Source organism: Protopterus annectens, chromosome 7.part0, assembly GCF_019279795.1.
Source record: "Protopterus annectens isolate FY-2018-M chromosome 7.part0, PAN1.0, whole genome shotgun sequence".
NCBI classification, from domain to species: Eukaryota; Metazoa; Chordata; order Ceratodontiformes; family Protopteridae; genus Protopterus; species Protopterus annectens.
Window position 1 is genome coordinate 1,687,245,652 of NC_056739.1, and position 25,535 is coordinate 1,687,271,186.

A 25,535-nucleotide genomic window follows, 5' to 3' on the forward strand; every position below is an offset into this window, starting at 1 on the left:
GGTCAGCCACAGTCCTTCCATGTTGGCCTGTACCTCCGAGAAATATATACCGATCTAGAGGTCCCAGGACTGAGCCTTGTGGGACACCACTTGTAACTGGTTTGGAGTCTGATGTGGCTGCAGCAATTCTAACCATGTGGGTTCTGTCCTTGAGCCAGTTTGCAATCCATCTAGTGACATAGGGGTTTATATTTAAGCTGGTGAGCTTATCTATAATGCCAGAGTGGGGTATTGTATCGAAGGCTTTTGCGAGGTCCAGGTAGGCTGTGTGGACCACCTTCCCCTCGTCAATGGCCTTGGTGACTGTTTCAAAGAAATCAACCAGGTTTAAGAGGCAGGATCTGCCCTTAACAAAGCCGAACTGGGTTGGATCCAGTGTCTGTAGGTCCCCAATATCTTTATTTATGAGGTCCATGATGATCCTTTCCATAGCTTTGCAGACCAAGTTAGTCAGGCTTATGGGGCGATAGTTTCCAGGATCCGTTGAGGCACCACCTTTATGGAGAGGGACCCCTGTTGCTGTACGCCACTCTTTGGGCACATATCCACCATGAATCTCAACAAGTCCCAGTTGGATCTAGTACAAGTTCTCAACTTCATTGGGGTCGCTTAGATACCACTCAGTGCAAGGTGTTTCTTACTCCAGACTTCAATCCCTCTAACATCGTGTTTCTTACATTCTTCAAACTGAATGTCCCCTTACGGATTCTGTTCTTCAAACGTTGGAGTCCATGGCGGCCACAGTCACCCTTATCTCTCTAGCTCGTTTTCATATGGGGGTCCTCCATTAGACTCTGGCGGTTCAGTGGTCATTGCTAGACCTGCACTTAACTCATCTGGTTTGGTTATCTCAAGCTTGCAATGATTCACTTCTCTGGTGGCTTCAATCCCAGGATGATCTGGGTCGTCCGTTCCTCCATCCCGCACCTATGATCACAGTGACCATGGATGCCTCTCTGCTCAGGTGGGGGGGGGGGACATTAGATAGGAAGGACAGTCCAAGGCATGTGGTCTTCCCTGGAGACCCATCTGCATATAAACATTCTGGATATGAGGGCGGTGCTGTTGGCGTTGCAAGTTCTTCATACCCATCTTTCCCTAGGGACGATTGCCATCCAAACAGATATGTCTGTAGTCTGGTACATTAATAAAACAGAGGGGGGCCAAGTCTTTACCCCCCCCCTTTGTCGCAAAGCCATGAGATTGTGTGAGTGGGTGATCTCCTCTGTTTTCTGGTGGCTGCGCATATTCCGGGGAGGTCCATTGTTCTGACGAACAGGCTCAGCAGATTTATTCTGATGCCTTATGAGTGGTCTCTGAATCCTTCAGTAGGGGAGAAGATCTTTCTAAAGTGGGGTTAGCCTTGCTGCGATTTCTTCGCCTCTCCTTCCAATGCAAAATGCAGCAAGTATTTTGCTCTGATTCCCCCCCCCCCTCGAAGGAGTACCGCAGAGACGCTCAAGTTCATGCTTGGCCTTCAGGTCTGCTGTGTTCTTATCCTCCACTTCCTCTAATTCTGAAATTCATTCAGAAAGCTCGACGGCTGAGGAGCTTTAGTGATCCTCATTGCCCTTTCTGACCTCTCCAATTTTGGTTCCCCTCTGTGGTCTCATGCAGTGTGTCCTCCTTGGACACTAGATCCAGTTCTGGATCTGATCACATATCACTCAGGGATCCCGTAACCAGATTTGGTCAGTCTGAAGCTCGCGGCTTGGTTGCTCCAGTTCCAGTGATGGTGAGGACTCCCAGGCTGTCTTCTCCTGTTGAGAAGATTTTGATAGTAGCTCACAAGTCTTCCACCAGGAAGGTTTATTCCAGTAAGTGGAAGCGTTTTTCCATATGGGCTTCTCTGCATGATCTGGACCAGTTTACTGCTCCAGTCCCCATCATTTTGGAGTTTTTGACATATTTTTAATCATGATGCTAGTTCTTCTACAGTAAAGATACAGTTGGCAGCAATCTTCAGTTTTCACACAGAACAGAATTCGACTTCTTTGGCTTCTTCCAGCCTTTGTAAAGCCTTTTTTGAAAGGAACCTTTTTACTTGGGCCTCCGGTCAAGGACCCAATGCCCCCTTGGGATCTTACCCTAGCACTGCAAGCTTTGGTCCCCCCCCCCCCCCCCCCCTTTTAAACCAACAGCTACAATTGACTTGCAGTTCCTGTCTTGGAAGACTACCTTTCTGGGTGCTATTACCTCGACCAAAAGAGTATCTGAGATCCAGGCCTTATCTGTCAAGACACTTTATATGGTGTTTCATAAAGAGAGGGCTTCCTTAAGGAAGAATCCTTTTCTTCTGGTGGTGGCATCAGTCTCCCTGTTTTCTTTCCACACTTCCAAAATAAGGGAAAATATAAATTGCACTTGCTTGGTGTTCTTGGGCAGCTGCACTTCTATTTGCATAGAACAAAATGTTTTCGTAAGTCTTAACACCTTTTTGTTTCCTTTTCTAAGACTTTCTTAGGAAAAACTTTATCAAAAGTAACTATTGCTCGTTGGATCTCTCCGTGCATTGTGTTGGCCTATCAAGCCAAAGGATTATCCCCACCAGGTCATGTCAGGGCACATTCTACCAGGTCTATAGCTACTTCTGTAACCTTTTGGTCTAGGATTTCTTTAGATGACGTTTGTTCTGCAGCTACTTGAGCGTCATCACATAAATTTAGCTCTCATTCCAAATGTATCTCCTTTCCAGAGGCAGGACATTTTTTGGCTCAGCCGTGCTCTGGAACATCCCTCCCAGGGCTGTTTGGTAGCTGGGGTGACTGTTCCACAGGCTGACCATCAAATGAAAACAACTTCAGATAGTTATGTACTCATCATAACGTTTCATCTGAGTTGTTGCTTTTCATTTGTCTTCAACCATCCCTCCCTCCTTCCCCTGCCTTATGTGGGCTGTGTAGTGGACCGTAGGGAAGAGGCATAGCCCCTACTCTGACTAGCCTTTTTCTTGAGCTAATGGGTGCTAGGCTAGGGCTTTTTAGGCATGTGGTTAGGTTGGGCTGCTATTGTCTGCAGCCAACTCTTGTCTGAGGGGAGGAGTGAGATGGGTGTTGTGTAGGGGAGGAGCTTGGATCCAATGCTGGAAAAGGCGACAGAGTCGGATCCATGCCTGATCCATATTTCCACAGGTTGAAGACAAATGAGAAGCAACAACTCAGATGGAACGTTATGGTCAACTTTTTTTTTGTTTGTTTTGTTTTCTTTGAGCCGAGTTTGGGTTTGCCTTTCTTTCCTGTTTGGCTTAAAATTTACCCACTTGGGATATGTGCTTGTATTTAGTTTTTGGATTTCAGATAGTGTCAAGAAGGGCTCCATGTTTTTAAAATATAATCTGATGTCCATTTCATTCTTCCTCCCTGATGGGTCCTAGGATCCGAGCTCTGATCCATCTCTGCCGCTTCACAAGACTAATGATCTGAGCCGTGAGCTCCTCACTTCTCCCCTAACTCCTTAGGTCTTGTTTGCCGCCTTCCAGCACAGATGTGGTTCTGTTGCCTCGAACAATATTGCTTTGTAGTTCTCTTTTTTTGTTCTAAGAGAGTTGTGTGTATGAGTACATGATTTCCGTGTGTATCAATAGTGTCTAAGAAACCAACAGGATTTAAAAGATGCATCTCTTGTGGGCACAAAATTCCAAATTCGGATGCCCCCAAGAGATGCGTCTGTTGTCTTGGGTTGGGGCACTTGGAGGCTGATTGTAATATTTTCACAGCCTTTAACCCCCACGCCCTTTCAGAGTTTAGAGCCAAGCTTGTATTAAAAAGGATCTGTTGCTGGCCTCTGCGTCTCAACCCCTGTGAAACCTTCTGCTAAGGAGGTGAAGGTGTACTCCCTCAGAATTCCCGGGGCTACATCATCTGTACCAGAAGAGAGACAAAAATTGTCGGATCCAGCTGCCTCAGATCCTAAAGGTTCCTTGGATGTGATGGAACCAGGACTGCCTAAGACTGTTCCTCAGATTTGGACATTATCGGATCCTAATACATTGGGTCCAACCACCTCTTCGGATCCATCTGATATAATACGGGTACGCAGTTTACCATCTCCGAGCAAGTCCTCCTCGGATTAGAGGTCTCAAAGCTGTATGCAGATTTGGAGCAAATTGTCAACCCCGGCTCTGACCAGTCAGTCTCCTACAAAATCTCAACACTCCTCCAGTTCCTCTAGAGCCTCTCTATCCCATGCAGATATGGACAGGAGGATGTGCAGTTTCATCAAGTTGTGGATTCTCTCCTCTGTCCCATCCTGGGAGCTCTCACAGATCATCTCCCATAGTGCAAATTCTCTTCCAGTATGACGGTCGCTTTGGAACTCCAGGGTCCAGATTACCAGAGAGAGCTGTCGTCGGAACTGCGGATATAACTATCCTACTCCAGCAGTGTCCCGGACCAGCTGTGCTCTGCCTTTGGAGCAAAGTGGGTTCTGGACCTGAGATGTCAGTGCTGACTCTGCAGGGCTGACCTTGGCTCTGTTCTTGTTGCATCAGTCTCTCTCCTTTGGGGAATTCAGCCCTCAACAGTTCAGGTCAGGTGCTATCCAGCGACACTTCTTGAGATCTCACCACTGTACTTCAAGGTCTCACTCAGAAGCCCTTGAAGTTTCTGTCTTGGAAAACCATTTTTGTCATGGCCATTACTTCAGCAAAAAGTGTCTGAAACTACAGGCTCTACCATCTAAGCCACCTTATCTCCTTTTTCAAAGGTAGGGTCTCTTTCAGTACTAATCCAACCTTTATGCTTAAAGTAGCCATGGAGTTGAGTATTAACCATTCCATTCATTTACCAGTTTTCCTCCCCAAACATTCCAGCAAGGGCAAACATGCTACATTCGCATGATCCGACAGCTGAGTTTTTACCTGCACAGGACAAAGGGACATAGAAAATCAAAGCAGCTTTTTGGGTCTTTCACCTAGTTGACTAGGCCAGGCAGTATCCAAACTCACTCTGGCAAAGGTGATTACTAATTGCATTTCTACTGTCTACTCCTTGAAAGTCATGCAGCTATCTCGTCCCCCAAAATCCCATTCTACTAGGTCGAGGTCTGCCTTTTCAGTGAGGACCTCTATTGAAGAGGTTTGTGCAATAGTGACATGGTCCGGGTTACATACATTTGTTTTGCGTTATAAACTGGATATTGCCTCCAGGAACAGGGTGTCCTTTGGTTCCGTGGTGCTTCGGCATACCCTTCCATGAGGGCCACCCAAGATTTATGTAGCTGGGGGCTCTTACCCATCAGTGAGGAAGAATAAAATGGACATCAGATTTAGAAGGTATGTACTTAATAACTTGTCATCTTTGTTGTCCAGTTTTATTCTTACTCGCGTCCCGCCCATCCTAAGCTGTTGAGAGCTATCTAGAGGTATTTAGGAACCCATAGGTTCCTGGTTTGAGCTCCAGATTATGGTACTTTTATGTTGCTGCCTATGTATCATTATAGATAACTGTCTGTGGAGCAGCACACTGGATCTGAGGAGTTAGGGGAGAAGTGACATATGTGGAGCTCGAGACCTGGATCATTAGTCTTGAAGTGGCAGAGTTGAATCCGAGATCGGATCCTAGGACCCATCAGTGAAGAAGAATGAAACTGGACAACACAGATGCAAGTTATGGTATGTACATAACTTCTAATTATTTCTAGATGAATTTAGTTTTCATTTCTGTAGACCATCAAACCTCTGGCAAGCTTTTAACTCCTTCATTGTGCTGTATTACATATACCAAACATGGAAGCAACCTACATCCTGAGAGGGCCATCATTTGGGCAGTAAAGGAGGTCTGTTGTGTCCCTGCTAATGCCTCATCTGGTCATCTGCCAAAGATGAATACTCTTGTCTTCGACCTTGAACCTGTATGGTTTACTTTCCAAGAGCAGGAGTCCGTACTGTGCGTCACCAAGCCAGGAACTACACAGTAACCATCTCCCCATCAGTTTCTTGCTTCATTTCAGATGCAGCTATGGGTGTGTTTAAGCAGTAACAGACATGAGCTTGTTACAACTCTCTCATCTCCCCCACCCCCACAGGAAGTGTATTTGCCCTGATTTTGGAGCAAATTTTCAGTAGCCAGGTACACCTGATATAGTATGTGTTGAGGTGTGCATCAGCATAGGACAAGCACCCCCCAAAGCATGGGAGATTCCTAGAATAAAATGCCCACTTGGAATGGAAGACAGGATGAACAAAACTACTCGTCATGGTGGTTGTCCCATTGAAGATCAACTGATATGTTCAAGTAACTTTTTTTGATACATTTATGTACAGTTGTGCTTTAGTTTGCAAGAGATTTTGTTTCAGGCCCTAATTAATCTTGTTTTCTCCCATCCCAGGAGGAAGACTATGTGTGGTACATTGGATTATTTGCCACCAGAAATGATTGAAGGGAAGACACATGATGAAAAAGTAGACCACTGGTGTATTGGAGTTCTTTGTTATGAATTTCTAGTGGGCAATCCACCTTTTGAAAGTCCATCTCACTCGGAGACTTACAAAAGGATAACAAAGGTATGTAGTATTACTAGACATGTGAAGTACATACATAAATACAAACTCTGCTGTAGAATTTTGGCATTCCATACAAATCCTACAACATGGTTATTGACAGGCTCAACTTCAGAGTCTTTAGTTTGTAGTGCCTGTTAGGATTTCCACTTCTGGTATCCCCAGCTTAAGTTCTGAATTCTCTTATTCCTATTCTCTGGGGTGCTGGTTTAGGATGACACTAAGTCCCTGCTCTATTCTTTTCTGCTGCTTGTACAGTTTAGGTGTCAGTCCCAAGCTTTGCTGTAAGAAAGCTTCTATGTTCAAGACTTAAAATACGAGTCTCCCTACATTTGCCAGGTAATTGGTACAGGACTTGCACTGGCACTGCATTTTTTTTTAGTGAGGCAACAATGTGAGTGAGTTTTCTGCAACAGCTCATCATCCGGGTCATCTACAAATGGAGAGCAGTTTTAAGTTTACATCAATTCCTTGAAGATGGCAGCTGAAGTAAATCCCCCGCTTAAGTACCCACAGGTGAGTCCCTCATTAGTGCAGCACCAAACTAGGACCTTAAGAGTGTAGGCAAGTTAATTGAACACCAAACCTCTATCAAAACCTCGTCCTTCAGCCACAAGGCAGATTTGTGTTGTTTGAGTTGTGTGCAACTCTTTTACTAGTGAAAGGTTGAGGGTTGGACATGCTGGCCACTGACACAGTCAGCCACCTTGAGGTGAGGGCTGTTGTGCTGCATCCATGCTGATTCAGCCACATTGGAGTATCTAGAGTAATATCTCCAGATCATAGTTGGGTCACTTGTCATGGTTTTGAAGACTCCTACATGTCATCCTATACAACGTGATCCCTTGAGGATGATGTACTTGTTTGGTCTTATTTGCTGTTACAGAAGCGTAACTTTGGACATGGACTGATGCCAGCAGCAGCCTCTGCTCCAGATAACTAATTTTGAGGAGACTCTTGGAATCAAAGTTCACTAAGAACCAACATACGTACCTTCTGTGCCTTTTCCCAGTAACATAATACCTAGTTGTTACAACATTCCTCATTTGTCTTATTTATCTGAAGTGGATTAGGTCGGTCATTATTGACAGGACTTGTGAACACTGACAAAAGAGCAGGCTAGCACGTACGGTTGATGCACGGATAAACCAACCTTGAATACTGCAAACAAAATCCAGCACCCTGAGTGTGTATAGCAAAAGAACTGATTTATTGTCAACCAAACCGGTTTCAGCAGTTAGCTTTCTTCAGTGGTATGGTCAGAATGATTAGACGGTCCTTATTTATACATTATTCAAAAGAAACATATGACATCATTTCCTGTTTAGATTAATATTAAATAAGACATTAATCTAATACATGACCAGAAACAATAAAAATAAAATAAAACAGTGGAAAAAGAAATATAATCCACAATAAACCATCATAATAAGAAACCCACAAATATTCCAAAATTATACTATTAATAACATATTAAATAATGTTAAATATATCAGACCAGTGAAAATTGTTACAAAATGGAATTTAAAACTAATAATATTTGTAACCATAGTAGAAAATGGTAACAAGTAATTTATAACTTATCATTGAGGCCCGGTGGAAACAAACCACCCAATTTGATTATCCATTTAGTTTCCTTGCTGTTTAAAAGTTTATGCCATCCAGTTTTGAATGCTCTGTGACCAACAATCTTATCAATACAAATGAAAGAGAACTGAGCTGTCTTGTGTACAACAGTATGTTTGTACAAAGCGTTGTTAGTCCTGGCATTTCTAATGTCACCTAAATGCTCAGAAATACGAATACGCAGCTGTCTAGAAGTTTGACCAATATAAAATGCCCGACATGTACATGTGGCCAAATAGATCACCCAGTCCGCACTGCAATTGGCAAAATGATTAATGTTAAATATCCTGCTTGTATTCTTACTAGTAAATTATTTTGTTGTAAATATATATTTACAAAAAGAGCAGTGACCACAAGGATAACAACCAATCAATCTATCTCCTGACATAGTAATCTGGGTCATGCAGACATCCTGAGATGTGATTCTTTTGTAATGTGAGAAATGTGATCCTAAAGTTTTGCCTTTACGATAAGAGTAAAGACATCTCTCGTCTAACCACTTGCCAAGATGTGTATTTGTTTGCAGTATATTCCAATAATGACTGATAATGTCTTGTAATTGGTAGGTGTTCCTGCCAAAAGTGGTTACTAATCTAAGTAGCTGACCTGAGGATTGAGCCGTCCTATCTTTATAGCCCAGTAAATTATCCCTCGATAAATTGTTGGTCATACTAGCTGCAGATTGGACATCCATTTTATTATACCCTCGCTGTATGAATCTGTTCGAAAGGTCATTCTGACAATGCTGAAGGTCTACATGAGATGAACATATTCTCTTAATTCTGATAAATTGAGATTTAGGAATATTTCTTATAATGTGTTTAGGGTGAAGGCTAGAGGCATGTAGAAGGCTGTTGTATTGTGGATATTTTCTGTGCACAGTGGTACAAAGAGTATTATCCACTTCCTTGCTTAGGTGAACATCCAAAAAATCAATTTTGTGTGTGTCATAGCTTACTGTAAAACTAACACCCCATTTATTGCTATTCAAATATTCCACAAATTCCATAAGATATTCCCCCTTTCCAAACCAACCAACAGTCGTCCAGGTACCGTCTCCAAATATCCATTTCAGGCAAATATAGATTGTGTGTTTCATTATATATAATCTGGTCTTCCACATATCCCATGAAGAGATCTGCATAGATAGGTGCAAAAGAGGCACCCACCGCCGTGCCCTGAATTTGCCAGTAGCATTGATCTTGGAAATTAGAACACGTTCTTGGTTGGAACGTGTTCAGCCATACAGATGAGTAAAGTATTAAATCCTGGACTGTAGAGGTTGGTCTTGAGTAGCCAATATTCCAATGCCAATAGACCTGCCCATTGTGGTATACTGGTATATAATGATGTTACATCTAGTGTACACATGATCCAATCGGCTTCCAGTTGTGATTCAGAGACAATCTGCAGGAATTCAGTAGTGTCCTGTAGTCTAGCCCGTACATGTGACAACAGGGGCTTTAAATATTGAGTCAGGAAGACTGATTCTGTCAGTGATCCAATGCCTGAAACAATAGGTCTACCAGGAGGTGTAGAAAGGGATTTATGGATTTTGGGCAAAAGATACAAGTATTGTTTGACTGGATCCTGAACACTGAGATGAAATTTCGTTTTAACACTGATAATGCCCTCCTCAACAGCAAGCTGTAAAAAGTTGTCTATCTCCTGTTTGAATTTAGGTGTTGGGTCAATGGGCATATGTAGATAATGCTGAGTATTTGACACTTGTCTTTTACCTTCAGCCCAGTAATTACTGGAATTCATAACCACAATGGCCCCACCCTTATCAGCAGGAAGAATAGTGATATCTGTATTTTTTCTAAGATTGGTAAGTGCCTGTTGTTCCTGAGCATTTAAATTATTTCTGATAGTGTTGCCTGTACCCAAATGGTGGTGTAGATCTTTGAGAACAGCATTCTGGAATATGGCTACGTGTTTGTCCATTGGAGGACAAAACTTGGAAGGTAAGAATCGAATATCTTGTAAATCACAAGGAACCACCACGAGCCACGATATATAAAAATACACAATTTAATTAGAGGAGAGAACAAGCGCTTTCACGCACTTTCCTAGTGCGCTTCATCAGGTTACATTGCAAAAGGCAAATCCTTGTCTTTATATACAAAGTATACACCCTAATTATACAATTAGTTTAAGCAATTAAACAAGTTAATGCACATTTAAATGCTAGTCATGCTTTAGGGTCATCAGAACTGTTATTACTTGTTCTAAGAACAACCAAGTTTAATTAAAAATATATATACATATAAACACTTTAGGTATAGGTCTTCAATAGCCTGAATATTAATATAAATATGCAGTAGATGTGCCCATAAAAACATATGCATATCAAATTAAAACAACCAAGAAGAATTAATCAATACAGGGAACTATTTAAGTTTTTAAAAGAACATTTAAGAAGCTCCATTTGCAACATGCACATTTCATGAAAAGTACAAGCAAATATCATAAATATAAAATATTGAGAAACCTGTGTTCAAGTTGCATAATAAACATATTATCATCTATATTAAAAACAACAATATATGTGTTAAGTGAGAATTTAGGAAAAAACAAAGGAGAAGAAGATAAAAGAAAAGATAGATGTGAAGAAAATAGACCAAAAAAAGTTGGAAGAAAAAAGGGGCGGGGCGGAATGGAGGGGGGAGGAAAGGGAAAGGAGAGGAAAAAAGGGAAAGGGGAATGAAGGAGGGGGGGAGAGGGGAAGGGAAAGGGAGAAGGGAAAAGGGAAGGAAGAGAGGGAGTGGGGAAATGGGAAGGGGGGAAAGAAAAGGAAGGAAAAAGAAATAAGGTGCCATTAAAAAAGAGTGGTTAGAAAAACCATTTGATAAATGTATAAATATATAACTCTTCATATAAGTGTACAATGATCAATAGATGACATTATTAAAACAACTTTAATTCATAAAAGTGCAGGTCTGATGCTAAGGGCCGAATTCAAACCAGGTTCTATATGTGCCCTGAGGTTCAGAATCCATTTTAGTTCATTCAATTCAAGAGCCCCTATAATGTCTCCTTCTCTTCTATTGGGATGCAACAACTGCAAAACTCTAAATTTGAAAATGTGTGATGGAAACTGTTGGCAGTGCCTAGCTAATACATTGGTGGTATTTCCTTTTCTTATATCATACACATGATTGTAAATGCGGTCCTTGAATTGGAGGACAAAACTTGGAAGGTAAGAATCGAAATTCAGTGGATCTTCGAGTTTAATCCTGTTGATCAAAAAATTATTTTTTAAATTCAGTCTTCTACAAAAATCCATAACATCTGATGAAAATGTGCTTTCATCAACAAAGAAACCAGGAATAAAACCTAGACCTTTATTCAGCAAAAGCTCTTCCATGGGTGTTAATACATATTCAGAAATGTTATGCACATTAGAACAGTCTATGTTCATTTCACTATTGACAGAAACAATTCTTCTAGCGTTCTTATGCTTCCGTCCCCCCCTGTGTCTGTGCCTAAAGGGTGATCAGCACTGCATACCCTTTTTGGAGTGGGAGAATCCGACATATTAGTGGATTCAGTATCAGTAGTAGATGATTCTTCCCCCGAACTCCTGTTGGGTGATGTACCCCTTTTAAGTATTGATCTGGGCCGCTTTTGTCGTGTGTGTGTAAAGTTTTTGGCGCCCTCTGCAAATCTTACCCCTTTGTATAATTCAAAGGGTTTCCCCCTTCTATAATCCTCTATATCTCTAGTAAATTTCTTTAATTTCTTTTCTTTGAGAGTTTTTCAGAGGCTGAAAGATCCTTAGATAACTTGCTAAGTGATTCTTGAAAGCTTGGTTGATTTTCATATAACTTTAATTTTTTGCACATTTCTTGCACATCCCAAATATTGGTTTGAATAGTCCTGTCATAAAATGAGGACAAAATGTTGACAAACATCATGGCCGAATCCTGTTGTGCAACATTCCACTCCTTGATTAATAGGTCATCCGGTTGACCAACCAAAGGCTGGAATTTAGTTCCAAGACCTCTCTGGGCTATATTCTGATGTTCGTATGCCTTAAATAATCTGGAGTGCCAGATGTTAGAACGTAATGTTTTAATTTTTTTACCAAATTGAGTAAATAGCATACTACAATCGTCAACTGGATCAGATGTACCACTTACAGCAGATATATTATTCGAATCAATCCCAAATATATGAATGTCATCTTTATCTGCGTATAGTCCATGTACCATATCATTAAGATCCATGACAATAGATTGTACGTATGTAAAGACCAGATGTGATGTGTTAATGTCAGATTAGTATTGATACAAAAATAATCAATTGTTATACAACAGAACCAACCTCCAAAAAAAGACTCAAAGAAAATAATTCTGGTTAATCCAATATTAATACTGGGTAATGCGATGCAGAGAGACCAAATAATATATAACCAAGTAGTAGAATCCAAATGGTTGCACATTGTGATCAATACTGGAGCAGAAGATTCTTTATCAATATTAAAAATAAGGACTGTCTAATCATTCTGACCATACCACTGAAGAAAGCTAACTGCTGAAACCGGTTTGGTTGACAATAAATCAGTTCTTTTGCTATACACACTCAGGGTGCTGGATTTTGTTTGCAGTATTCAAGGTTGGCTTGTCCGTGCATCAACCGTACGTGCTAGCCTGCTCTTTTGTACGTGTTCCTTGCTGCTGGCTGTTGGTATCTGAGGGTGAAGCGCTGAGACAAGTGGATTCAGTATTTTTGGTGAGGATTCTTTCCCCCAGTCTTGTGGAGCTGCACGAGTATAACCATCTGTGATTCTTTGGACCAGTGGAGATTATTCAATCGTTTTATATTGTAGGAATTCTAATTTTTTTGCTTATTTAACATTTTATTTGCCATGTTGTGCTTTGATATAGCGTTTTTAACGCATACACAGTAGTCTGGTGCCATTTTGGGTTAATTTTGGTCGTCGCTTCAACCTACCACTTGGATTATCATTATTGTGCTTATTTAACATTTTTTTGCCATGTTTTGCCTTGGTATAGCGTTTTCAACGCATACACAGTAGTCGGGTGCCATTTTGGGTTCATCTTGGTCGTCGCTTCAACCTACTGCTTGGATTATCATTATTTTACAATGTTTATCCTGTTTTTCTAATCAAAAGACCTTCAGGATCACTTGGTTGGGATTTGTTTTGGACATATTGGTTGCAACATCGTCTAATTGATGTCCACATCGCTTCGAAGGATACAAGTACTGTTTTTTTTTGTTTCATATTTTTTGTAAATGCAACATCTGGCAGGACAATTTTCATGACATTTTATTATCTGGGGGGAATGTGACTATTATTTTATAAACGCGCATTTAGGAATACCGTTTGGATTACTCTTTTGGGATTTGTTTGGGACATACTTGTTGCAATATCATCTACTATCTGCTAGATGTCAACATTATTTCGAAGGATACAAGTACTGTTTTTTTTTACTTTATCTTATATTTTTTTGAAACATTTTGTGGGACCAATTTCATTATATCCTATTGTATGGAGGGAATGTTATTCATATATTTTCAATCATTTTGTCTGTAATTGTTGAACCAGAATTGCGTATACTGATGGTAACATCTATCTGAATATTACAGCTTGGGCCACTGTTTGATTAGACTGGGCAGTTACAGATAGCGCTTTATATTTGAACATTGGTGGTGCACTATTTGTGTAATTTTACCATCTCTTGTCAAACAAGTTATTGTTTCCAGCTTATTGTTTAGACATTAAGTATAATGTATGAAAGCATCTATGTAAATTAAGTCAGAAGGTTATTGCCTTTTGTCTTTTATGTCTAGGAAATACCATCATTTATTATAATTGGTCCTTGTTTGAACTTGGACATTTTTTTCTAGGATACAAGCATTTTGATTTTGCATTTAACCATTATCTACATGTGCTTTGGCTTGATATTAAGACTAACTTATGAGATGCATTCAATGAATAATTCATAAGTTATTGTATATCCTGCTTTATTTCTGCATTAATACTTTACTGTGGAAGCCTTTGGTATTTTGATCCAATATATTTATATTGGCTTTAATATATTACAGCTAAGGGTCAGGTTGATTACCTATTGCAGGCCATTGTTTGGATAAGTCTTCTCAAATTATCTGCTAGTGTTCAGACGGACACAGTACAACTATAGCAAATGCCTGTATAACATGTTAAACATCTCTTTTTGGATAAGATATATATATACATTACGTAACACCATACCATTTGGTGATATTCAGCCCATATCTTTGGTTACATGTTCAGCTTCTTTTGAAAGTCAGTTGAGTATATCAAAATAGCGTTTGCTTTGTGATTTTTATCACATTATTGCAAGACAGATCACTGTTTGATTCTCATCAGGCATAGGAGATATCTAGCCTTTATCTCTGGTCACATGTTTAACATCTTTTGAAAGTTAGTTGAGTACATCAAAATAACAGCATTTGCTTGTTTATTTCTATCACATAATTGCAGGACAGATTACGGTTTGACTCTCATCAGGCATATGTCCATTTGAAGCACATTTTCAGTAGATCAGTTTTTTTTAATTTCTTTTGCCTAAAACCATGGTTAGGTGTCACATTTTAGTCCTTGCCGCTTTATCATAGATAAAATTAATATATATAAAATTAAAACATTACGTTCTAACAACTGGCACTCCAGATTATTTAAGGCATACCAACATCAGAATATAGCCCTGAGGGGTCTTAGAACTAAATTACAGCCTTTGGTTGGTCAACTGGATGACCTATTAATCAAGGAGTGGAATGTTGCACAACAGGATTCGGCCATGATGTTTGTCAACATTTTGTCATTTTATGACAGGACTATTAAAACCAATATTTGTGATGTGCAAGAAATGTGTAAAAAATTAGTTATATGAAAATCAACCGAGCTTTCAAGAATCGCTTAGCAAGTTATCTAAGTATCTTTCAGCCTCTGAGAAAACTCTCAAAGAAAAGAAATTAAAGAAATTTGCTAGAGATATAGAGGATTATAGAAGGGGGAAACCCTTTGAATTATACAAAGGGGTAAGATTTGCAGAGGGCACCAAAAACTTTACACACACACACGACAAAAGCGGCCCATATCAATACTTAAAAGGGGTACATCACCCAACAGGAGTTCGGGGGAAGAATCATCTACTACTGATACTGAATCCACTAATATGTCGGATTCTCCCACTCCAAAAAGGGTACGCAGTGCTGATCACCCTTTAGGCACAGACACGGGGGACGGAAGCATAAGAATGCTAGAGGAATTGTTTCTGTCAATAGTGAAATGAACATAGACTGTTCTAATGTGCATAACATTTCTGAATATGTATTAACACCCATGGAAGAGCTTTTGCTGATTAAAGGTCTAGGTTTTATTCCTGGTTTCTTTGTTGATGAAAGCACATTTGCATCAGATGTTATGGATTTTTGTAGAAGACTGAATTTAAAAATATTTTTTGATCAACAGGATTTAACTCAAAGATCCACTGAATTTCGATTCTTACCTTCCAAGTTTTGTCCTCCAATGGACAAACATGTAGCCATATTCAAGAATGCTGTTCTCAAGATCTACACCACCATTTGGGTACAGGAAACACTATCAGAAATAATTTAAATGCTCAGGAACAACAGGCACTTACCAATCTTAGAAAAAATACAGATATCACTATTCTTCCTGCTAAGGGTGGGGCCATTGTGGTTATGAATTCCAGTTATTACTGGGCTGAAGGTAAAAGACAAGTGTCAAATACTCAGCATTATCTACATATGCCCATTGACCCAACACCTAAATTCAAACAGGAGATAGACAACTTTTTACAGCTTGCTGTTGAGGAGGGCATTATCAGTGATAAAACGAAATTTCATCTCAGTGTTCAGGATCCAGTCAAACAATACTTGTATCTTTTGCCCAAAATCCATAAATCCCTTTCTACACCTCCTGGTAGACCTATTGTTTCAGGCATTGGATCATTGACAGAACCTTTATCAGTCTTCCTGACTCAATATTTAAAGCCCCTGTTGTCACATGTACGGGCTAGACTACAGGACACTACTGAATTCCTGCAGATTGTCTCTGAATCACAACTGGAAGCCGATTGGATCATGTGTACACAACCTCTACAGTCCAGGATTTAATACTTGACTCATCTGTATGGCTGAACACGTTCTAACCAAGAACGTGTTCTATTTCCAAGATCAATGCTACTGGCAAATTCAGGGCACGGCGATGGGTGCCTCTTTTGCACCTATCTATGCAGATCTCTTCATGGGATATGTGGAAGACCAGATTATATATAATGAAACACACAATCTATATTTGCCTGAAATGGATATTTGGAGACGGTACCTGGACGACTGTTGGTTGGTTTGGAAAGGGGGAATTGAGTATCTTATGGAATTTGTGGAATATTTGAATAGCAATAAATGAGGTGTTAGTTTTACAGTAAGCTATGACACACACAAAATTGATTTTTTGGATGTTCACCTAAGCAAGGAAGTGGATAATACTCTCTTCGTACCACTGTGCACAGAAAATATCCACAATATAACAGCCTTCTACATGCCTCTAGCCTTCACCCTAAACACATTATAAGAAATATTCCTAAATCTCAATTTATCAGAATTAAGAGAATATGTTCATCTCATGTAGACCTTCAGCATTGTCAGAATGACCTTTCGAACAGATTCATACAGCGAGGGTATAATAAAATGGATGTCCAATCTGCAGCTAGTATGACCAACAATTTATCGAGGAATAGTTTATTGGGCTCTAAAGATAGGACTGCTCAATCCTCAGGTCAGCTACATAGATTAGTAACCACTTTTGGCAGGAACACCTACCAATTACAAGACATTATCAGTCATCATTGGAATATACTGCAAACAAATACAATTCTTGGCAAGTGGTTAGACTAGAGATGTCTTTACTCTTATCGTAAAGGCAAAACTTTAGGATCACATTTCTCACATTACAAAAGAATCACATCTCAGGATGTCTGCATGACCCAGATTACTATGTCAGGAGATAGATTGGTTGTCATCCTTGTGGTCACTGCTCTTTTTGTAAATATATATTTACAACAAAATAATTTACTAGTAAGAATACAGGCAGGATATTTAACATTAATCATTTTGCCAATTGCAGCACGGACTGGGTGATCTATTTGGCCACATGTACATGTCGGGCATTTTATATTGGTCAAACTTCTAGACAGCTGCGTATTCGTATTTCTGAGCATTTAGGTGACGTTAGAAATGCCAGGACTACCAACGCATTTTACAAACATACTGTTGTACACAAGACAGCTCAGTTCTCTTTCATTTGTATTGATAAGATTGTTGGTCACAGAGCATTCAAAACTGGATGGCATAAACTGTTAAACAGCAAGGAAACTAAATGGATAATCAAAGTGGGTGGTTTGTTTCCACCGGGCCTCAATGATAAGTTATAAATTACTTGTTACCATTTTCTACTATGGTTACAAATATTATTAGTTTTAAATTCCATTTTGTAACAATTTTCACTGGTCTGATATATTTAACATTATTATTTAATATGTTATTAATAGTATAATTTTGGAATATTTGTGGGTTTCTTATTATGATGGTTTATTGTGGATTATATTTCTTTTTCCACTGTTTTATTTTATTTTTATTGTTTCTGGTCATGTATTAGATTAATGTCTTATTTAATATTAATCTAAACAGGAAATGATGTCATATGTTTCATTTGAATAATGTATAAATAAGGACTGTCTAATCATTCTGACCATACCACTGAAGAAAGCTAACTGCTGAAACCGGTTTGGTTGACAATAAATCAGTTCTTTTGCTATACACACTCAGGGTGCTGGATTTTGTTTGCAGTACTTGTGAACACTGCCCTGAAAGCTTTTCTCGACTTACAAACTCTTCTCTGTCCACAATACATCACCTAGCTATTTTTGCTCCCTATCTCTCTTGTAGCACCTAGAGCTCATATCAAAGAAGTGACTCCAGGCTGCATTTTTGACCCAGTTCTACAATGAGTTTGGCAGATTTGCTGTCTAATTGTTTTGTGTGGCAAATTTGCTATCTAACTGTTTTATGAGCACTGCAAAACTTTTTTTTCAACATTTTAAGCTTGTTTCAACCTAATAACTGTCTAATTTCTTCAAAGCTTTTCTCCCATTCTCTTCTTTGGTGCTTGTATATCACAGACCTGTAGTACTTTAGTTTAACTTTGCTTGACTCATTTAAGTCGCTGGTCTTGCAACTGCATTTTTAAATGCAAATCTTTTATTTTACTGTAAGGCTCATGTTGAGGGCTTTTAGTGGTCAGCTGATTTTTGGGTGATTGTCAAGTTCTTGCACTTTGTGTGTCTGCTTACTGCAGCTGTAGTGGAGAGAGAGAGTTTTGCAATTTTCAGCTATTGGGGCGGGGGGGGGATGTTTGATCTCTGTCAAGTCTAACAGCTGCTGCAGTTCTATTATGGAGAGCAGAGTGAAAAGCTTACAAGAAAAACAAATGTAAATGTAATAAAATTTCTCTCATAGAAGATTACTAGGCATTCGACCTGGAGGTCATTTTAAGACTAACCATTTCAACCCAATGTAATACCATAGAGGTACTAGTCAGTACCCAAGATTGCATTTAGTGTTGACTGACCTTGTCTAGGAGAGTTGTGGGTGTTATCCCCAGTAAGAATTTATGGTGCCCCATCCACTCATCCAGGTTCCTTTTGACCAGTAGTGCCATAGAGGTGCTCTGTTTCACATGAATTGGTAGCCTGTTCCAAAGACGTGGCCATTGCTGGGAGATATCTGTTCCTCCAGCATGTCCTATTTAAGTTTCAGGCCATATTTAAGTCCCTGGAACGGGTATCCCTAGACCCATTTGATTTACGAATATATACAGTAGGTTCATTAGGTTTGGGTCTTGGTGGAGACTTGTGCCTAGCCTAGAGAGCAACCCAAGTCCATACAATACAGCGTATAGTGATGGGAATTTTAGTCAGTCCGTGTAAGGCACATGCTGGAGGCCCTTGATCTTTGTTAGAAACCTCTGAGATCTCTCTAATTGCTGTATGTGCTTAGTACGTTACATACCGAATGGGGAGATATACTTCTGTTCTCATGTTGCAGTATTCATAACTGTAGGGAGGTTGCTGCCTGCAGCACCGGACATCCGGCCAGTATACCAATGTCTTAGGGGCAGGGGTACATGCTACATTGCTTGTCAGAGCCATAAACCTACATGTGTTATAAAAGTGATGTCTGCATGTACCCCCTTCAGAAATGACTGCTGCATACAGTAGTACCCCTGGGGAGCAAGGAAAGGAAGCTTTTTGACATTTTACACTGTCAACCTGTGTTTCCAGGTCCCTTACCACTTCATGGGTACTTAAGGTGCAGTTATTGATTTGATAGTGTGAAGCGACATTGTTTGTGCTAAAGGTAATGATGCATTTCTTTGCATTCAGTTTGAGACCATGACTAACACACCAGTCGTTGGTCTGTGTGAGACCATCCTGTAGAGTATACTGACATCGTTTGGAGAGTCAGTGATTGCACCTAGTATGCAGTAGTCTGCAAACTTGGTCAGCCACAGCCCTTTAGTTTTGACGTGACGTTCTGGAATGTATACCAAAATAGTAAGGAGCCTAGCACCGACTCCTGTGGCATCCTGCTGGTAACAGGTCTGCTGGTTGATGTGGAGTCGCCCACTTTGATGCGTCTGGTTTGTGAACCTGTTGGCAACCCACTTTACAGTGAAGGGGTTTACATTCAGTTTGCTAAGTTTTTGTCTGAATGTGGGATTGTGTCAAAAGCCTTTGCCAAGTTGGGGTATGCTGTGTGCACACAAATTTGCCCTCATCAATGACCTTGGTCACACTTTCAAAGAAATCCACCAGATTTAACCGGCAGGATCTGCTCTTCATGAAACCAAATCGGGTAGGATCCAGGGATTGGAGGTCACCTGTCTTTATTTATGAGGTCCATAATATGTTTCATGGCTGGGCAGAAATTGGGTCTGTAATTGTAGGAGTCTGTTGCTAGGCCACCTTTGTGGAGGAGAATAACTTGAGCTGTTCTCCATTCCACAGGAACAAAGCCTGTGGTTAGGCTATGATTGAAAAGGACACATAGAGGTACCACATCTCCAGGAAGATGTGCTTATTTGATGTGGTCCATCTTGAGGAGGAACATTTTTTAATGCTAATTGTGTGACACCTCTTAAAAGTAGTCCTAGTTAGGACGGGGAAAATAGGTTGCACTTTGCTAAATGCAATGAAAATGCTCAGTTGACACTGATCCAAGCATAATTCCCAAGCGCTGTCTCAAGGTCTACCTTTTGTGCACATGGACTCTGCTGTCCATCCCAACGTTGGGATTGACATCCTTAACTCCCAGAGTCAAACATGCCTCAGAGATAGATGAGCATGGTGATCACAATAGCTCAAGAAGCTTAGATGAGAAAAGGAGAGAACAGAAGGCTAGTATTTCACATACCCAAGCTCAATAAGCTAGCTAGAGCAAAGAGTTTAAACACTGTAGAGCTGGGAAATCTGTTCTCCCTCAACATCTCCAGAATTTCTTCGTGTGATATCAGAGCATTCCCCCATGAAGAGTAAGAGGGCATTGTGTTTGTGCCATCCTTTGGACCTGGAAATCTATTATTTTCCTTATAGGCCTTTTTTCAGGTCTGTTAGATCCTGGAATTGATTAGTAAGAAGAGATGGAGATGGTTGCACAGGTTATGTAGTTACCCAGCAAATATTTCTTTGGTTTTATTGTCTTCCAGTAGGCTGTAGTCTTCTCACTCTACTATTTGCCCGTTCCAGCCTCACCTGTAAGCATTGGTTTGATGTCAACAAAACTGTCAAACGTGGCAATTGGTCGATAGAGCCTTATTTTGTGCCTTTTTCTGATAAAAAAGACCATTACTTGTCTGCAAGCATCCTGGTTAAGGTGCTTCTGCCCTCATAGTGTGTGCTTGTTGGACTCTAGGATTGGAGTTTAAGACCCCTACTACTCCTTTCACAGTGGCTTCATCTAGCCTTAGTATGTCTTTTACAGTGCTGATTATTTGACAAAGATAGAAGTTTCAGATGTGCCCATGCAGGATGGGTGTGGGTTCATGCTTACCTGTAGGAAAGATATGTATTCATGTAGACCATCTTGGATATCCCCTTACTGCTGGGGTTTTCTTTGTGCATTTCTCCTAAGGTATTTTTCATATTGCTCACTGCTCCAATAGCCTTGGCTTTGTGGGTTATCCTGCCAAGGGTATAACAATCAAGCTTCCAAAGCTTCAAGGCAGCTTCCATGCACCCAAACTGTCAAAGCAGGCTGAGCTGACAAAAAAAAACACGTTTAGTAATGCTCTGAAGGGCCTCATACCCACTGTCAAACAGCATGCTCCCCTGAGGCATTTGTGCTTTCCTTAGCTGGCTAGATACGTTCCCTTTTTGGAAAAAAGTTCCTTTTACTGATTTATTACTTTCCTCTTCAGGAAAGTTAAAGCTAGGAGTGCAGTTTCTTTTTAATGGATTGACTTGAGACTGTAACATACTTTTAAAACAGAGTGCTTGTTTCTTCCAGTTTTAAAAGTAGTGTTATCTAACTGATAACCATTATTTCAAGATTTAGGGTTGCCATGCTTTTTACTGACTTTTCTGTAAAAAAAAATAAATAAATAAATAAATAAAAATAATTGTGAACTAGTAGTTTTACTGGCACTGTTGCTTATTTTCCTCAGGATCGAAGTACCATTTTCGGCTTTCCCATGGAACAGATGGTTACTCCTACGGTCTGTCCTTCTTCCAGCCACGAAAAGAAAGTTAAGCAAACTGCCTTTGTCAGCACAGAAGACTAGCAATTTGCCTTAGCTGGAGGTGGGTGACACTGCTGTGGCCATTTGTTGTACTTCAGACCACTCATCTTATACCCTGGATCCCTCTGGCATAGCACTTCCAACCCCTATGGATCATGGGTTAGCCATGTCCTCTGTGGCTGTTGGGGTCTCTCAGTGGGTAAGGGAGAACCACTCTGTGCCCATGATTCCATACTTCCTGGGCTATGGCCACTGCTACAGTTTTAAGGAGGTTTGCTTGGCTTAATTCTCAGAACTTTCCAGTTAGTAAAAATATTTTAAATTCTCGCTTGGATAGATTGTGTTTGGCCCCTCTGCTGCAGAGGGGTTCGAAAGGTGTGTTGAAAGGGGCAAGTTGATCCAGGTAATCTCAAGGTTTTTCAGCCCTCTGTTTCCAAATTGTCCAAGGGATTTTCTTTCACCTCATCTGCACTCAAAGAAAATTGGAGATGTTTAAGAGGCAAGGAAGTTCCAAAAAGAAGACTCAAACCTTCCAAAACCAAGGACACTCCAAATCTGAATGACTGACCTGGACCTCTTTCTTCCACAAAGTCTGAATCTCCATTTTTCTCTTTGGCAACAGATGTTTCAGACAAATGGGTTCTGGAAATCATTCATCAGGGTTACATATGGAAGTGGGAGGAAATTCCTCCTTTCCAAGGGATCATTCCTCATCCTGCAATTCAGACTGATGTCCTTCCATATCACTTTTGCAATATTCTTTACCAAAGGGATTCCCTGCTCAGGGTAGCCCAACATCTGTCTAGAATACCAAAACATTATGATTTTATAGATGTATGTTCCCTCCTTAAGGCGTAGGGCATAAAGGCGACATACGGATGTACATACCTCAGAACTACTTTGCGTCCAAGTCCAAGCACCATTACTGATTGTCTGAATGCTGCTGCTGTTCTGTTACCAAGCCATGTTTCGGATAAGTGCCCCTTTTTTTTTTTTTTTTTTACTTTTGTGAATATATCCACATCCACAAAGGGAAAATGTCAGTGTGGGAGGTTGATTGCCCATAAGGATCATCACAAGCACAGTCTCTTCTGTTTGAGTGCTTCCCATGACCATATGCAGTGCTGTATCTGTCCAAGCATTTGTCATCAAGGCCCTACCTTGTCTCTCCTTGTCCATTTACCTGGAGAACCAACATCTTATGTTGATGCAGGGTGCTATGGTAGAATCTTCCCATCACGAAGGTCCACCACCTGCCAAGTAAAAGGCCAAGAAACTCTGGTCTGATTTGGCTGTTGTCCTGTGTCCAGAGGATCACCCAGATATGTCAGATTCCTTTGCCATAACCCTATCTGAAGCCAGCATGGATTCAACTTCTTGCATGTTCTCTGAGGCTGTGCAAACATTTGCTCTGGATGTTGAGGGGGAACCTTAGCTGGTTATTTGAGGGACTGGGGGGGGGGATGCAGCAGATGCTTGTTCGGGAGGAGGTTCCTACTATGTTGGTTGAGGGTAGGCAAGGGGTCTGTACCTCCTAGGGTATTTCAGGCAGACATCCTTCAAAAGAAAAATAAAAAAAAAGCAGGTTTCCCCTGCTAAATATCTTCAAGATTTTATTCAGGGGTTATTTAATGCACTGATGGCCTTAAAGCCACTCCAAGGATATGTTCATCGTGTTTCACTGTTGCAGTCCTCACAAATGGGTTATCCGACTCCTGGCAGCCCGCAGTCTGCCAGAATACCAAAGTCCTTGGTATATGACGGCTGCCTCCGGATTAAGCCTGACGCCAGGACGTCAGGTACAAAGGCAAGCAGCCGACTTCATTTCGTCAGTCTTTCTTGCCGCGGAGCCCGAAGCACAAGCAATTCGCACGAGTGCCGGTCGGCCGATTACCTTCTTTTTGTATTACGACTTTTAAAGTTGAAGACATCCTTGGATAAGTGCCCCGTTGGGGGGACCCTTTTTTCTTGCTTTAACGAATGTCCGAGAAAATTAATAACTGTCTTGCCTGTGGAAAACAGATTCCGCATCGTGATTTTCATTCTTACTGTATTACTTGTTTGGGCCTTGAGCATGACATCCCAAATTGTGATATCTGTGCTTCTTTCAATCCGCGTACCATACGCTGTAGAGCTAGGGTTGTATAGAAGCACTTCGGAGTTTGGCCTGAGTGTGTCAGTATAGCGTCTTCTGGTCTCCTGGCTTTGGATGTTCCTAAGAAGCGCAAGGATAAGGACCGTGACAGGCCTAGGGTTAAATTAACCGACGACATCCCTGTTAAGTTGGTTGTCTGTTCAGCAGTAGTCAGTGAGGCGCTTTCTTTGCCCCTGCAGTCCGCGGATGCTCAGCAGCAGGCATCTTCGGAGGCCTTTGCTGAGCTCTCCATTTCGCAGCCTTCTACTTTGCCTTCAGACCCTCCGCCAGTCGCCGCCTCTGGATCCGGCGCCACTAAGCAGGCGCAGACTTCGGGGTCTCTCCTCCTCCTGGAGACCAGATCCAGACCGGCGACTTCGGCTCACACTTCTGGGTTGGCTAGGCCTCCCGAGTCCCTTTGGCTTTCTAGCTGGCTTCCCAGCCGAAAGTCTACTCCTAAACAGGCGCCAGCCTCCCCTCAATTACCTCAGGCTCAGATGGCTAGTGATCTCTTATCAGGGGCTCTCAGCCGCCACCTCCTAAGAGGGCTAGGGAATTGTCCCCGTATGTTTTGTCTGCCTTTGACTCAGAGGTTTCCAGCACCTCTGCTGATGGGACACACACAGCTTTTTTTCTGGTTTTGAGGATTGTAATGCTGAAGACTGTCCCTTCTGCCTCTTCCCCAGAGATTTCTCGTTTGGGGATACTCTGAATACACTCTGAGCATTTTAGAAGGGAAAGTCAGGATTACCCTCAGTCTAAGATGCAGATTAGGGAGTTCTTGGATTTGCCTCCGCATAAACCTTTGGCTATTCCTCCGGTTTTGGAAGTTGATGTTTTCATGGAAAATTCTTTGAAACCTAATTCTGTTCCTCCTGTTCCCAGAAAGCCTGACAGGTATTATAGAGTTCCTGATTCTCATCAGTTCCTTTTCAAAAATCCTACTGCTGATCCAGAAATTATTTCTCAGGGCCCTAAGGGTGTGAAGGCCTCTGTTGCTAAAAATCCTGTTCCTTCTGACAGGGAAACTAGGGACTTGGATAGGTGGGGTAAAAAGGTTTATACTTCTCCCCACCCTAGCAATTAGGTCTGTTAATTGTCTCTTTCATGTTCTTAAGTATCAGCAGCATACTTTGGAGGCTGTTAAGGCTAAAATTGCTGGTGTTCCTTCCCTGATGGAGAATAAGGACATGCAAGACTTATTGAATTCTGCCACTCTTGTTACTAAACAGTCTCTACATTGTGGTTTTGACACTTTGGAGGCTTCTTGCAGAGCAGCGGCCACTGGTTCTGTTATCAGAGGACATGCTTGGCTCAGGGAACAGCCCCTTTTTGAACCTGTAAAATCTAAATTGCTGGATGTACCCTTGCATAAGGACAATCTTTTTGGAAGCAAAGCTGAAGAGGTGTTTGAGGATAAGGCTAAATCTATGCAAACTTTTAAG

The 25,535-nt window shown here is 41.0% G+C and overlaps 1 protein-coding gene across 1 annotated transcript in view; it reads left to right on the plus strand.

Moving 5' to 3' along the window:
- LOC122807169 (aurora kinase C-like) overlaps nucleotides 1-25,535 on the plus strand; it is a gene marked incomplete at its 5' end in the record, with an annotated part of 1,171,146 nt that overhangs the window by 1,070,852 nt on the left and 74,759 nt on the right. Inside the window, 1 exon segment of the mRNA XM_044078204.1 lies at nucleotides 6,328-6,502. Coding sequence (XP_043934139.1) covers nucleotides 6,328-6,502 — 175 coding nt within the window.